Below are 15,574 nucleotides of genomic sequence, written 5' to 3' on the forward strand. Positions count from 1 at the left end.
AGCCCTAACTATAAGCTCTGTCAAAGAGGAAGGTCTTAAGTCTACTCTTAACGAGGTGACTGTGTCTGCCTCCCGGACTGAAATTGGAAGCTGGTTCCATAAAGAGGAGCTTGATAACTAAAGGCTCTGGCTCCCATTCTACTTTTTAAGACTCTAGGAACTACAAGTAGTCCGCATTTAGTGAGCGTAGCTCTCAGTGGGGCAATATGGTACTACAAGCTCCTTAAGATATGATGGTGCATCACCAATCAAGGCTTTGTAGGTTAAGAGAAGAATTTTAAAAGTGATTCTTGATTTTACTGGGAGCCAGTGCAGAGCAGCTAGTGCAGGAGTGATGTGATCTCTTTTCTTAGTTTTAGTGAGAACACGAGCTGCAGCATTCTGGATCAACTGGAGGGACCTAAGAGACTTATTAGAGCAGCCTGATAATAAGGAGTTGCAGTAATCCAGTCTCTAAGTAACGAACGCGTGAACCAATTTTTCTGCATCTTTTTGAGACAAGATGTGCCTGATTTTTGAAATATTACGTAGATGAAAGAATGCAGTCCTTGAGATGTTCTTTACGTGGGAGTTAAAGGACAAGTCCCGATCAAAGATAACGCCAAGATTCTTTACAGTGGTGTTGGATGCCAGGGCAATGCCGTCTACAGAATCCACATCACCAGATAATTGATCTCTGAGGTGCTCAGGGCCGATTAAAATTACTTCGGTTTTGTCTGAGTTTAACATCAAGAAGTTGCAGGTCATCCATGTGTCAATGTCTTTAAGACATGCTTGAATTTTACCGAGTTGGTTGCTCTCCTCTGGTTTTATCGATAAATATAGTTGAGTATCATCTGCATAACAATGAAAGTTTATGGAGTGTTTCCTGATAATATTGCCCAAAGGAAGCATGTATAAGGTAAATAAAATTGGTCCAAGCACAGAACCTTGTGGAACTCCGTGACTAACGTTGGTGGTTATCGAGGCGTCATCGTTTACAAATACAAACTGAGATCGATCTGATAAATAGGATTTAAACCAAATTAGTGCCGTGCCTGAAATGCCAATCGACTGCTCCAGTCTCTGTAACAGGATGTCATGGTCAATGGTGTCGAATGCAGCACTAAGGTCTAACAAGACCAGGACAGAGAGGAGTCCTTTATCTGCTGCCATTAAGAGGTCATTTGTAATTTTCACCAGTGCTGTCTCGGTGCTGTGGTGTTTTCTAAATCCTGACAAACTCCTCAAATAAACTATTATGATGTAGAAAGTCACACAACTGATTTGCGACCACTTTCTCAAGGATCTTGGAGAGGAAGGGGAGGTTAGAGATCGGTCTGTAGTTAGCCAACACCTCTGGATCCAGAGTGGGCTTCTTCAGGAGAGGTTTAATAACAGCCACCTTGAAGGAGTGTATAATACTAGTGTATAATAGTATAAAGGGATACTAGTGGATAATAGTATAAAGGGATACTAGTGGATAATAGTGTAAAGGGATACTAGTGGATAATAGTATAAAGGGATACTAGTGGATAATAGTATAAAGGGATACTAGTGGATAATAGTGTAAAGGGATACTAGTGGATAATAGTATAAAGGGATACTAGTGGATAATAGTATAAAGGGATACTAGTGTAAATTAGTATAAAGGGATACTAGTGGATAATAGTATAAAGGGATACTAGTGGATAATAGTATATAGGGATACTAGTGGATAAAAGTATATAGGGATACTAGTGGATAATAGTATAAAGGGATACTAGTGGATAATAGTATATAGGGATACTAGTGGATAATAGTATATAGGGATACTAGTGTAAATTAGTATAAAGGGATACTAGTGGATAATAGTATATAGGGATACTAGTGGATAATAGTATAAAGGGATACTAGTGGATAATAGTGTAAAGCGATAATAGTATCTTTTACTCAGAACCTGTAAGGGTCTGTTCTGTGTCTACTCTTTCTACTCTGTCAAGGCTAATGCCACAGGCAGCGAGGTGCAGGAGCTCATGCGCAGAGGAATCGAGGAGTCAGTGTCGATTAACAAAAAGGCGCTCTTTAATGAGGCAAACGTTTCCACACAAAAAACAAAGTCCAAAAAGGGGCAGGCAGAGAATCGGGGTTCAGGGCAGGCAGGCAGGCAGGGTCAAAACAGGCAGGATCAGGTAAACGCACAAAAGACAGGGCGAAGAAAGACAACAATCCAGCAACAGACAAGGGAAAGAGTGGCACAATATATAGGAGGGAAAACAGGTGTACGACATGGAAACAGGTGTACGACATGAGACGGTAACGAGACGAGAGTGGCTGAGGGCAGGTGCAGGGAATGACACAATCAAGGAGACAGGAGAGGCTGAGGGCAGGTGAAGGGGATGAAACGATCAAGGAAACAGAGGAGACACAGTCGACACCGAGGAGACAGAGTAGACACAGAGTACACACAGAACAGACCATTACAGAACCCTCGACATAGTTATTTAAACACACTGAATACTGTCAAGACCTTGTGCGTAGAAGCTTAGTTGTTTGTGTTATGCAGGAAAATACAGCAAAAGCACGTTTTCTTTTCACAGTCTCCAAAGCTACACCGATTATTAAAGCCAGAAATGGTCAGAATCGGCAGATTTTCATATTTCGGACCGTCCTTAAACACACCATTTTTTTAATTTTTTTATTATGTGTTTCATTTCAAATTTTGCCCCAAATAAACTGTTGGTTTTAACCAGAACCTGCAAAACACATAAAGTGTGTGTCCGTGTCTGTGTGCCCCCCCCCCCCCACACATCCAAGTACCCTCACAGGGGAGAACCCTTTGTTTCTTTTTCTTTCAACCTAAATACTTCAGACCTGCTTCATTGTGACAAATTGAAAGCCATGTCAATTTGAATCCTGTGAATAGAAGACGAGGTGCGATACTTCTTTGTTAATCCCACAGGGCGGAATTAGTTTAATATTATATATAATGCCACGTTGGTACCTTTTTAAACAGAAACGGGTCTAATGGACACGACATGCCAGCAGTACAACGGATTATAAAAACTCACGTCACAGATTTTTCTTCAGAAAAAAACACACTCCAAATGATTAAATAAATGAAGCACTTTATTTTGTATTGATTAAAATAAATCTGGTTATTAGTAGTTTTCTGACTACTACTCTGACCCTTCACATCGGTTCAGGAGAAACTCCCCCCCAAAAAAGAAGAACCCTTTGGGAGAGCAACATGAGGATACCTCCATCAGGGTGGATGTCATGTGACCATAATGAACAACATAACAGAGGTACAACACACTCAATGCATATGCAATGATGACATGACTCATATAATGAGTAGTAGGCATGATGAAGAAGTTACACCTCCCAAAAATAACATATAATAGAGAAATAATGACAAAAGCAGTCATGATATTGGCAATAATAATAGCAATGCAGCGAATACTAATATGAATGAAAGGAGCAGTAGGTGTCAGATAATCCCGGGGTCCATGTAAACCTGAGAGGTGAGAAAGCACAAAGACTGCTGTGAAGAAGTCGAGTTCTTAATGTGCAGAGATAGAGGAGCAACTGATGCTCGTCATCATCGATTGGTCCATCCATTATTTTTATGATTAATTGTCAAAGTGATGCCTTCAAAGTGATTTTTTTTTTTTTAAAGAATCAACAGTTACAAAACTTCACAGGAAATGCTTAATATTTGAGAAGCTGGAGACAGAAATCTTTAATTTGCTCTTGTGCCAAAAAAAGAAGAAAAGCAGATTCTGTGCCTAATAAAGTAATTCCCCCACGCGGCCTCACGGTGGCGCCGCGTAGCCACCGATGAGGCCTGCTGTGGCTTCATCTGCCAGCCAGGTCCTGAGTGATGGGGTCAGAGGTGACGCATCACACGTGGGCCGCATGAATTCAGCTTTTTCGGTATGGCCAAAACAAATCACGCAGGCTCGCGTTCAAAGTGGTAGGGGGGGCAAATGACGTATCTCGACCTGGGTGAAGGAAGTTTCGGGGTCTGGTTTAGGTGTCATTCGGGGCCCCGGCTTGTTCGAGATCGGTGTCTTAAGCCAATAGTGAAGGGGGGGGATCAAAAACAAGTCTTTGACTCTAAAAATAATCCACAAACCGTTTCAACATTGTGGCCCTCCCTTTCTTTTCTGTTTCTGATATTCAGTCATTTTCCTTAACATAATAGCTTTTGACAGGGGCATTTTACAAAGTACTTGCAGAGAGAGACCAGACTTTTTTACAATTGTTTTCTTTCTTTTTTTGTCTTTTTTTTTTAACACAAATTACACCTTCAGGACACAACACCATTAAACTGATGCTTTTCAAGTCTCTCTCAATCTCACGCAGATATTTCCCCATATCCCCCTCCTCTCTCAGGCCCCAGGAAGGGCTCCGGCTACGTCCTGAATCCAGTTGCACTGCTCAGTGTCCTCGGCGGCGGGCCTGTGATCCGTCTGCTCTGTCCTGTCTCTGACTAAATAAACGTTTCCCTCTGCGCTCGGCCGTCTATAAGAGCTGCTTTACTCAACAGCGCCAATGCGCACATCTATCCATCAGCCTGGGCTCTTACTCTCTTCCTCTCTTACTGTGTGTGTGTGTGTGTGTGTGTGTGTGTGTGTGTGTGTGTGTGTGTGTGTGTGTGTGTGTGTGTGTGTGTGTGTGTGTGTGTGTGTGTGTGTGTGTGTGTGTGTGTGTGTGTGTGTGTGTGTGTGTGTGTGTGTGTGTGTGTTCATCTCCTCTTCCGGTACAGTGCGACTTTTGTCCTTTTCTTTTGTCTCTCTTTTGGGATATTTCTGTGTTGCACTTGGTGTTTGCTCCGTCTGTTCTAATTTTAACCACAGCGATTGTTTGCACTATAACGCTTTCTTTTTGCCCTCTCTAATATTTAAATGTTGTATTGTTTATCTTCCTCTTTGTGCATCGGTCGCTTTCCGTCTCGATTTCGGTACATGAGGTCGGGAGGTCAGCAGCAGCGAGACGTTGGCGGCCTCCGTCCAGCAGGTGTCAGGATAAGGCAGCACTTCCTCCCCCGCACAGTTCACAGACATATCGCTCTATTTCTTTAAAAAAAAAGGTAATTAAGACCGCTGTCCCGTCAGATCGCCACCAATTGAGTTTTATCCTCCGATCCCGCGAAGACGGGAGGACGCCGATACGCTCTGGTCCCCCTTCTTGTGGGGGAGGACATGTGGGGTGTATTGGCCTCAAAGTCAAACACTCCCTGTGTGGGATTTAAGTCGTACGGTTTGCGTACACACACACACACACGTGTATCTGCTTCAGCTTTCTCGATCTTCGCCATCTTCCACGCACATGTGCGGCTGACGGAGAGGTCGGTGCCGGGGATCACGGCCCCTTGATTTTTTTATTTTTTTTGGGTGGCGATGCAATGAATTTAATTGACTAAATGGACGAGTTGGACATCCATCTGGTTCCGATTGTTTTGCTGTTGCATAAGCACTTGGAGGCTGTTGTTTTTGAGAAGTTTGCTTTGTAGGGAGGAGAAAAAAAAGAAGTAAAAAAAAAGAAAGCCGAGGAAAATCAAATAACAAATGTTGCGTGTAAGTGGCCGTTTTTAAATGTAATTTTTTTTTTTAAGCCACCCTTCAAACCCCAAACAACCAAATCTCTCCACATTGAGTGTGAGGTACACGGGTTTAGAGGTGTGTCTCCTCCACCCCCCCACCCCCACACACACCTCAAATGTTGGATAAACAACACACCTGAAACCAACGGCAGGTGGTGATGGAGGCTTTTGCGACGGGGTGAGAAGAGGTCGTGGAAGTGGACTCGGGAGGTTCTTTTTGAGGACGGGCCCCACAAAGAATCCGCCAGTCACAACGGAGGGGCTCAAAAGCGTGTGATTATTAATTACCGATGGCTTCCCAGCCTTTGAAAAAAAAAAAGGCCGGGGGCCGCAGACATCAGATGTGCGCTCAAGGCAGAGGAGCGAAAGGCCTGTCATTACCATCACAGAAACAATGCGGCGAATTTGGCTGTCATGCATTTTTGCCTAATTGAATGTTTTGATGCAGGTTTTTTTTATCATTTTGTTTTTGATGGGCCACCGATTACCCCCCCCCCCCCCCACGCCCCCGCCTCCTACCCAACACACCCCTTTAGTCTTGATGAGGAGAACTCGGTGGGCTTTCAGCTTCACCCAGCGAGAACCTTCCGGAGGTTCTTTGATGGCAAGAAAAGCCACTGTGGGGGGGGGCACGGTGGCCTCCATTTATGTATCGGCACCGCAGCGCCATTTTTGATTGCTGACAAGAAACAAGCGAGGAGGACAAGGTGTGTGTGTGTGTGTGTGTGTGTGTGTGTGTGTGTGTGTGTGTGTGTGTGTGTGTGTGTGTGTGTGTGTGTGTGTGTGTGTGTGTGTGTGTGTGTGTGTGTGTGTGTGTGTGTGTGTGTGTGTGTAAAAGGCCGGGCCACAAACCACTTGAGGGGTCTCCTCATTTGCATAATTAACTGTTGACACTAACCGTGTTTAATGAAGGCCCATTGAAGCCGCGGGCCCTTCCACACAGCCGGCCCCTGGGAATGAGACAGAGGCTCCTCCGGCAAAGGTTAAAACAATGTGTCTGCTGAACTTCCGAACAAACTTGGCGAAACGTAAAGGATTGTCAACGGCAAAGAGCGAGTTCACAGGATGTGGTGTTCTTGTGAAAAGGCCGCGACTCATACAGGAAGAGGAGGAGGTCGAGGTTGCCTCCCTCGTTCTCTTTTTAAAGGCGGCACACTAGTTGATGGATATCCTCTGAAAGCAACAAGTGCATTTCTGACCCGCCTCCATACTATAAACTCTATATAATACTCTCATGTATAGTATGACTGAACTGTACTTCTGAGATTATGCTTGCATAATATATATATATATATGTGTGTATATATATATGTGTATATTATATATGTATACACTACCGTTCAAAAGTTTGCGGTCACTTAGAAATGTCTTTATTTTTCAAAGAAAAGCACTGTTTTTTCAATAAAGATAACATTAATCAAAAATACACACTATACATTGTTAATGTGGTAAATGACTATTCTAGGTGGAAACGTCTGGTTTCTAATGAAATATCTCCAGAGGTGTATAGAGGCCCATTTCCATCAACTATCACTCCAGTGTTCTAATGGTACATTGTGTTTGCTAATCGCCTTAGAAGACTAATATCTGATTAGAAAACCCTTGTGCAATTATGTTAGCACAGCTGAAAACAGTTATGCTGGTGATATAAGCTATACAACTGGCCTTCCTTTGAGCTTGAAGTTTGAAGAACAAAATTAATACTTCAAATATTAATCATTATTTCTAACCTTGTCAATGTCTTGACTATATTTTCTCTTTAATTTTCAATTCATTTGATAAATAAAAGTGAGTTTTCATGGAAGACACAAAATTATCTGGATGACCCCAAACTTTTGAACGGTAGTGTATATATATGTGTATATATATATATATTGTGCCTCAGGGGAACACACTTTTAACGGACGGACCACTTGGCGTACGACTGATCACTTGTTCTCTAAATACAGGTTGCTGTAGACGGTCTCATTCACTGCTCAGAAAGGAAAAGTAATAAAAGAAAATTCTTATGCTAGATTTTTGTTGTGTTTTTTTTCTTCCTGTGCTAAAATGGAAAGGAGACAATGTTTTCAATGCGGCGTAGACCCTCGGTGTCCTCGCATCGACGGACTTTTGAAAAGCAATGTCGGCCACGAAAAGCTCAACGCCGAGAGGTCCGTGAGCACACGCCATCGTACCGGCACACGCTTTCCGACAGCCGCCCCCCCCCCCCCCCAGATAAAAACGGGCACATGCGACACTCCTCGTTCCTGAAAGTGTCACACTTCTTGTTCGGGGTGTATTTTTTCTTGTTGTTGTTGTTGTTGTCCTCGTTGTTCTTGCTTTTATTCTGTCTTCTTGTTTTGTTTATGTTCTTGTTGTTGTTTATTTTTGTTATTGTTCTTTGTCTTCTTGTTCTTTTTGTTCTGGTTCCTTTTGTTCTTGTTGTTCTTGTTTATTTTTTTTCTTGTTCTTTGTCTTGTTTTGTTCTGGTTCCTTTTGTTGTTGTTCTTGTTTATTCTTGTTCTTGCTCTTTGACTTCTTGTTCTTTGTCTTGTTGTTCTGTATTATTGATCTTTTTGTTCTTTCTTGTTTTGTTTCTTGTTCTTTGTCTTGTTGTTCTGTATTATTGATCTTTTTGTTCTTTCTTCTTTATCTTCTTGTTTTGTTTCTTGTTCTTTGTCTTGTTGTTCTTGTTTATTTTTGTTCTTGTTCTTGCTCTTTGACTTCTTCTTGTTCTTTGTCTTGTTGTTCTTCTTGTTCTTTTTTCTTGTTCTTCTTGTTTATTATTATTGTTGTTGTTGTTCTTTTTGTTCTTGTTCTTTTAATAAACATTTACTCTCTTAACAGGTGACCAACGAGGTCACCGGTGGCGGGATGAAGGACCGGCGGTGGCCGAGGCCTCATTTGTGCGACGTGACGAGTAAACAGCTCGCTCTGCTTTTTGTGTGTTGTTGTTGAATCCAAGATGTTCCGTATCCTGTGAGGCCGCACTGAAGAGGCTCTTCCAGCGCGTCGCCCCCGCTCATCAACCTAATTCTCAGCCCCCGGAAAATGTATAAAATCAGATTTATTGTTCGCTCGGTCCCCATCAGGTTTTTTTTTTTTTTTTTCTCAAAGGGGCCTAGAAATAGTTAATGGGGAGGGCTCTTTCACTTTTAATGATGATGTCCTGAAGCTCGGGAACTTTCCCACACTTCGGCCCCCGAGATCTGTTTCTCTTTTTTCTTGGTTTTAGTTTTGTTATCAAAAAAAGTTTGCCGCCGATAGATAGATGATGTATGAAAATGACTGATTATAAATGGGACAAGTGCCCTCCCTGTACACCCACCCTTTCTATGCCTATGAGATGGGCCAGCCCCCCTTGGTTCTTGCACACTGGTTCCAGGGCCTTCAAAAGGGGGCCCCTCCAGCTTTGATCCTCTACATGGGTGCAGGAAAAACATCTTTTTGCCCGACACTGTGCCCAGTAAACCAAAGTTTCTCCCGCCGCCGTATGCTAATGCGAGCCAAGCTAATCACCCCTTCCCAGTTGCGAGATTTATAGACCATAATGGCACCCAGTGGTGCCCCCCCGCCCCCCCGCCCCCACATCTACCCTCTGGATATCCCATGGTGCAAAGGTGTCTTCTGTCTCGTGAATGCAGCTGCCTTTGCCACCACCTCGGACTCTCGCTTTCTTCTACAGAAAGAGGGTAACATGAAAACAGTCCCGTGGGTGGGCCCCCTTAATGCCGCCCCCCCCCCACCCCCTGTGTGTCCCCACCCCCATCCTCATTCTCCGCCCCAAATGTACTTTTCCAGTAAATGTCGCGGAAAACACACACAGGCGCTCCAAGGTAGGCTCCAGACAGATAAATGTGTCGGCGAGGGGGGGCAGGGGAGGGGCCGCGTCGGAAAGCAGTGGCCCCTTGCCCCCCCCCCCCGCCCTCAGCATGTCTAGTAGACCTGCCGCTCGGGTTACAATTCTCCCGTCAATATCTCACCCGTCAAACCCATTCCGACCTGCTCTGAAGACGCGTCCACCTCCATTTCTGAGTCCACTTGACTCGTCGGGGGAACTCTAGTCCGGCTTGTTGAGAATGAGAGTCGGCCAATTAAAGGCCAGTAACTCCAACAACAACAAAATGCAGGTATCATGCCCCATCCAGACTTATTGAGTCATCAGGCCCGTTCAATTGCACATTTGGAGGCCCTCAAGTATTTTTAATAAAAAAATGTTTTTGGACCACGTAGCACCCTTCCATCGTCGGTCTGCTGCATCTTGTGTTCGATAATTGACACAAACTGTCATGGAGGGGCTGCTGATTAGCACCCAAAAAGCTAATCTGGGTAGCCCGCGGTGATGGAGGACCGCACTGTCGTTGCGTCACACAAAAACACACGCTCTCTCACACACACACTCTCACATACACACACACACGCACGCGCGTTATTCTCCGGGGCACACAAAGGTCAAAGTATTTTGCGACAGGCTGCAGGAGCGCCGCGCCGCGTCTTCCCGCCGCTCGCGCCTGTGAACCACAGCAGCGGGCACTTACCGTCGCGTCCAGATGGTGCTGGAAAACAAACGGGGGGCTCTAACGCCGTAGGACCCCTCAATAGGACCGTCTAGACTGGTCCCTGACCAGACGGATACAGTCTCCCATCAAATTAGCGTTTGTCAGATTTATGGTAATGGTCCGCAACAGTCTTCCTGTCAGTGACATCGAGATTTACAGCGCTGACACCCATCCGCCCCTCCCCCCCCCCCCCCTCACTCACACACACACACACACACACACATATACACCATCGTGAGCGTTCCCTTTTTAACCCCACCCCTCCTTCTCCATCTTTCATTTATTCGCCCCGGCTCGTTGCTACTGAACAACTCTTGCCCAGCCTTGACGAAAAGCAACGTGTGTGTGTGTGTGTGTGTGTGTGTGTCAGGGAGGTTTGTAAGAAGGCTGAGGCTGTTGAAGTGCCCCAATCTCCTTCTCCCCCCCCAAAAAAAGAAAGAAAAAAAAGACCCACTCGGGGTGGCAAAACCACCCAAGCCCCCTCTGCCTCCCCGACAATGGGTGGTGTCAGGGTTTCCTGTTAATCCTCTGTGATGGAGCTTGAGTGTTTTTTTCGGGGTGAAGGGTTGGGGACGAGGGTAAGGTGGTGGTTGCATAGAAGCTTGTGGGAGGAGGGGGGGGGGCGTGTTGGGTCGGTGTAGTGTGGGGAGCGTCACAGAGATACTGAGCGATTGTGGAGGGTGAGAAGCGAGAGAGAGAAAGAGAGAATTAGCGTCGCGCCCCCCCCCCCCTTTCATGTTGTCCTTTTTTTCCGGGCGGTAACCCGATCCTCGGGCCCGAAGCACCCGTGAGCCCAGTGGGAACGGCCTCCTGACAGATATCCCGTCCATTCTCAGCCCAAATGTTTTTCCAAGGCCGCTCCCCTCCGCCTTTGATCTGGCCTCCTCCTCTCGACCCGCGGGGTCACGAGCTACCACGTCGGGCCAGATAGGAGAAGGCCAAACTCTGGAGCTGGGGGGGTGGTGGTGGTGGTGGTGGTGGTGGGTGGAGGGGGGTTGCTCCAGTCGTGTTGTTGCCCCGCAGTCGAGACCGGCCGAGTTGTCTCCTAAACAGAGGCCCTTACGCCCCGGTCGGTCACATCACCCTCAGCCCGTTGAAACTCCACCCTGCACCCCGTGTCCCTTGAACACCCGGCGGGGCTCGGCGTGAGACCCGTGACGCAACGTTTTCCGTGCGTTTTCAGTTCTTCCACACAATAAAAACGCAACATGTCCACAGTCGTTCGGCCGGTTGTTTGGGATTCAGATTTAATTTTTGATTGAGATGAGAGATTCAGGTACCGCAACTTAACGCATCGCTTCTCCTTTTGCTCGGCACTAGATTGCAGTGCGGCCCAGCAGAAAGCTGGGGGGCGCTCTAACTTCACTCTACGGCTGTGTGTGTGTCTGTCTGTGTGTGTGTGTGTGTGTCTGTCTGTGTGTGTGTGTGTTCCAGCATGTCTCCTTGTCCAGACACCTTAGCGTCAGGGCAATAGTGTGCGAGCTCTGAAACGAGGGCCAGACAGACAGAAGTGGGATGAATTGGGCGGTGGGGGCGATCGGATGGAGGGAGAGAGAGAGAGAGAGTGAGAGAGAGAGAGATGGCAGGAGAGAGGGAGAGATGGGGAGGATGTTGCTTCAGAACAAGGGGATGATATGCCTGCAGTGACGAGCAAATCAGCTTTTTTGTGTATACACACACGCACACACACAATCATACACACACACGCACACGTTGTGGGTTGTTTTGTCGACTTAAGTAACGGTGTGACACGGTCTGCTTCACCAGACGGCGCGTTGAGCCGGTGAAGAGGGGGTCGTCTTTATTTTCGCGGCGCGTTTGTCGTTTCCGCCGCCGCGCTTTGAAGATGCCGAAGTCGACACATTCGCTGCATCAACAACACACGACACACAGCGGGGGGGGGGGGGGGGGGGGGGGCACGGTCGAAGGCGTGGAAGGGGAGCGACGCAGTGTGTGTGTGTGTGTGTGTGTGTAGGTGACACAGGGATATATTTCTGATGCGGCCCGTTTGCCGTCCGTAGTTGGCCATTGTTTTTTGCAGTGCAGTAAATCTTGTTTCATCACCCGCCGGGCGGCCGTGGTTGTCTGGTAATTCAGGTTTTAAGAGATCCAACACCCCTTTCGGGGGAAGGGGCCTGAGGGTTTGTGGGGGGAGGGGTTATTGTGCGAGGAGAGCGGTGGTGGTCAGGTGGTCGGTGGAGGAGGCGTGACGGAAACACCAGGAGGACTCGACGTCGTGGACTTCCTGGTCTCGTATGCGTGTTGCTGAGCAGAAAGAACGTGTTGTTTCACAACCGAGGAGAACCACCTTGTGCCGAGCATGTCTCCCTCTTGGCCTCTCATGAGAATTGCACGCACACACACACACACACACACACCTTACCCCTCGGCTTCAAAGCGACAAATAACAACAACTGAACATGGGGGGGGGGATGAATGAGGATGAATGAATGAGCCCCCCACCCCCCTCCACCCTTCATTCCATCCCCCCCTGGTTCTTCGCCGGGCCCCGTGTTATGACTGTGGCCCGGTGTGTATTACACACATCTCTGTTCCCGCCGCTGCTCCGTCGGGACGCCCATATAAAGGACTGTCACCTCCTAAAGGTCAGGAGTGAGCCGCGCACACAAGTGCTGTCCCGACACTCGGTCTGGAAAAAAGAAGAAGAAAGACCCGTCCGTGTCCGTCTGTCTGCGGTGCCGATGACTCCCGACGCTAAGTGTCTCGGATGTCCTTTCCCTCCTCCTCCTCCTCCTCCTCATTGCCTTCACTAGCCCCACTGTTGTGCCGGGAAATCAAGATGCCCCGGCTGGTGTAAACTGGCAGCCGGGGAGGAAGTCGTGTTTTTCTCCTGTGTGCGTCCGGCTTCTTGAAATGCCGGCAGGCAAATGTGATCCCGCAGGGTTTTCTACCGGGCATCGTCACCCTCATTAACGCCGCCGCCGGGCCGAGTGCAAACAGTTGAGGCGCATCGGTCGGAGTGTAACCTGCCTTTCAAGAGGAAGTGTGCGGAGACGCAGGTCGAAATGTTCCCCGGAGCTTTTGACATACCTCTGTCTGCTGGCTCCAGGACTCTAAAACTATTCAATCTAAATATATATATATAGATTTTTTATGGCTGGTTCCAATGGGAAAATTCCTGTCTTGTTCGTACTCGTCGATGCATTTCTCATATTTGGTATTTTCTTTAAGAAATGTGTGACGACCTGCTTCAATGTCTCTACACTCCCCCATGCAGGCCTCTGTGTGTCACAGTAAGTGTGGGAATTTGAAGAATACTTTCAAAAAATGCTTTGCGATGATTGAATTCATCCTTATGGGGAGGCTGAGATCGAGGGTTCGATCCTCGGCTCACGTGGCGGACAACACGCCGAACTCCTCAAAGCAGGACGAGTGATCCGGAAACAAGGAGCGTGTCAAGGGCGGAGCCTCAATGGGGGAACGTGCCGCTGCCCTCTCCCCTCGCCGGGCGAGGATGGCAGTGAAACATAAACACGTCCGCTGTCGCCGCGGTTTCCCTCTAAACCACGTTTATTAGCTCTAAAAATACAGTGCTTTTCTGGAAAAAATAATAATAATTTTAAAAAAACTCACATTCTGTCTAATTACGCCATATTTATTCATTAGAATTAATTAGCTAAATTGTTTGAACTGAACTGAACTGAACTGAAGTGTGTGTGTGTGTGTGTGTGTGTGTGTGTGTGTGTGTGTGTGTGTGTGTGTGTGTGTGTGTGTGTGTGTGTGTGTGTGTGTGTGTGTGTGTGTGTGTGTGTGTGTGTGTGTGTGTGTGTGTGTGTGTGTTTCTCATTTACATAAAGCCAAGCTCATCAACCTTCACACCAACGATGAGGTAATGTCTCGGCAGGCCTCTCGGGTGAAGTCGCAATTAAAACACGTCCAATCCCATAAGAAGCAGCCCGATCGATAACGGCCAGGGCTTTTGGCAAAGAGCCTGCAAGGTTTGGTTTTTTGTTTCGGAAATGCTTTGATGCCCAGGTGGGCAAATCTTTTGAAACTCAGTTGAACTTGAACTTTGATCGGTCGCTCCATCTCCTTGTCTGAGCACAGCCGTCGGTCTGAGATTCACGGTAGCCGGTTCCAGTCCGAGCCCGCGGTCTCGTCTTAAGCCCTTGGTTTTCGTCGGCGGTAAAAGACGGGGCGTGTCCCTCTGGGATCAAAGACCTTTCGGAACTATTTATCTTCTTCTTTCTTTTCTTTTCCTGTGAGCCTTTTGACCGAGCACTCCTCGTCAATCTCGTTCTGTCAAAGAGAGAGAGAGAGAGCCAGAGGTATCGGGACCTCCCGTCTCTCACATGGGTGTGGGTGGTTGTGGAGGGGATTGGGGGGGGGGGCCTCTGTGTACACAGGGACCCCAGGGTCAGGCCCCGGATGCTCCTCTTGTGAAATATGCACTGTACGTGGAGGCAGCGCTGGCGGCGGGAGCCGTCCCGTTTGTCTGCTCCCACAGCTTTGCCTCCCCCCCCCCCCCCACCCCCCAGCGCATCCTCTGACAGGTCCCACTGTAAACCCGTGCACATCTTTTCACATCGAGTAAAAATGGAGAATGACCTCACCAGACCCAGGTTTCTGGTCCCCCTCTCTTGCCCCGAGTGTGTTTCTGATCTCACCGGCCTCCTGGAAGAGGAGAATGTTTCCTGTTTCAGCCGACCTGGCGAGGTTCACACAGGAGTCGGGGGGGGGGGGGGGTCGGGTTGCTCAGCCCACGTCTGGTTCTGCTGAAGTGGATTCCCCCCCCCCCACACACACACATATCGCCATCAAACAGGCAGCCCCGCTTCGGCACGGCTCTGAAAACTGACCCCGGTGGTCACTAATGTCTTGGGAGAGGGGGGGGGGGGGGCACACCTGGAGAAACGCCACCGGTGTGTTTTCCTTCCCGCTGTAGTCTCTGGATGGAACAGAGTCGCCCTGTGTGGGACGGGGTCGTCCCCCCACGACAAGAGCGAGTAACCAATCCTCCGGGTTGATGGTCCTCCGCCTGACATCTGATACCGCAGATGAGAGAGAGGGTGAGAGTGTCCTGCTGTGTCCAGACTGCTTCCTGTCCTGCTAATAAAAGAGATCTCTTTTTTTTTTTGGTTTACTACACTGATCTCTCCGGACCAGTTTTTTTTAAAGATCCCATTCATGGTCCGCACCACATTTGCCCCTTAATGTTTCACAGCAGGCCCTCAGTCCCAGGTCGTGATTCATGGAGTGACAGGTCTGCCTCCGGTCGCCACAAGGGCCCAGTTAGACGGGGTACACACACACACACACACACACACACTGCAGACTAAAACATGTTGCACCAGATGCACAATCCTATTTATTCCCTTCCACTTATTTTTTTTCTTTTCTTTTTTTAACTTTTATGACATAACTGCATTCAAAAATCATGGCAGTAACAAATATCATGTGGGTTTTTATCTTTTCCCTTCTTCCTTTTTCTTCCTTTCCATTT

The 15,574-nt window shown here is 47.5% G+C and overlaps 1 protein-coding gene across 7 annotated transcripts in view; it reads left to right on the forward strand.

The window, feature by feature from the left end:
- Positions 1 to 15,574, forward strand: part of LOC130197282 (ADP-ribosylation factor-like protein 15) — a 136,709-nt gene that overhangs the window by 29,598 nt on the left and 91,537 nt on the right. The window contains exons 1-2 of one of the 7 annotated variants that reach the window (XM_056419875.1): positions 14,855 to 15,140; positions 15,296 to 15,372. The exons of the other annotated variants lie outside the window; for them this stretch is intronic. Coding sequence (XP_056275850.1) covers positions 15,098 to 15,140; positions 15,296 to 15,372 — 120 coding nt within the window. The 5' untranslated portion in view covers positions 14,855 to 15,097. Of the gene's footprint in view, positions 1 to 14,854; positions 15,141 to 15,295; positions 15,373 to 15,574 lie in introns of those variants that run through there. 7 annotated transcript variants of the gene reach the window in all.

This window comes from Pseudoliparis swirei, chromosome 7 (genome assembly GCF_029220125.1).
Source record: "Pseudoliparis swirei isolate HS2019 ecotype Mariana Trench chromosome 7, NWPU_hadal_v1, whole genome shotgun sequence".
Lineage (NCBI taxonomy): Eukaryota > Metazoa > Chordata > Actinopteri > Perciformes > Liparidae > Pseudoliparis > Pseudoliparis swirei.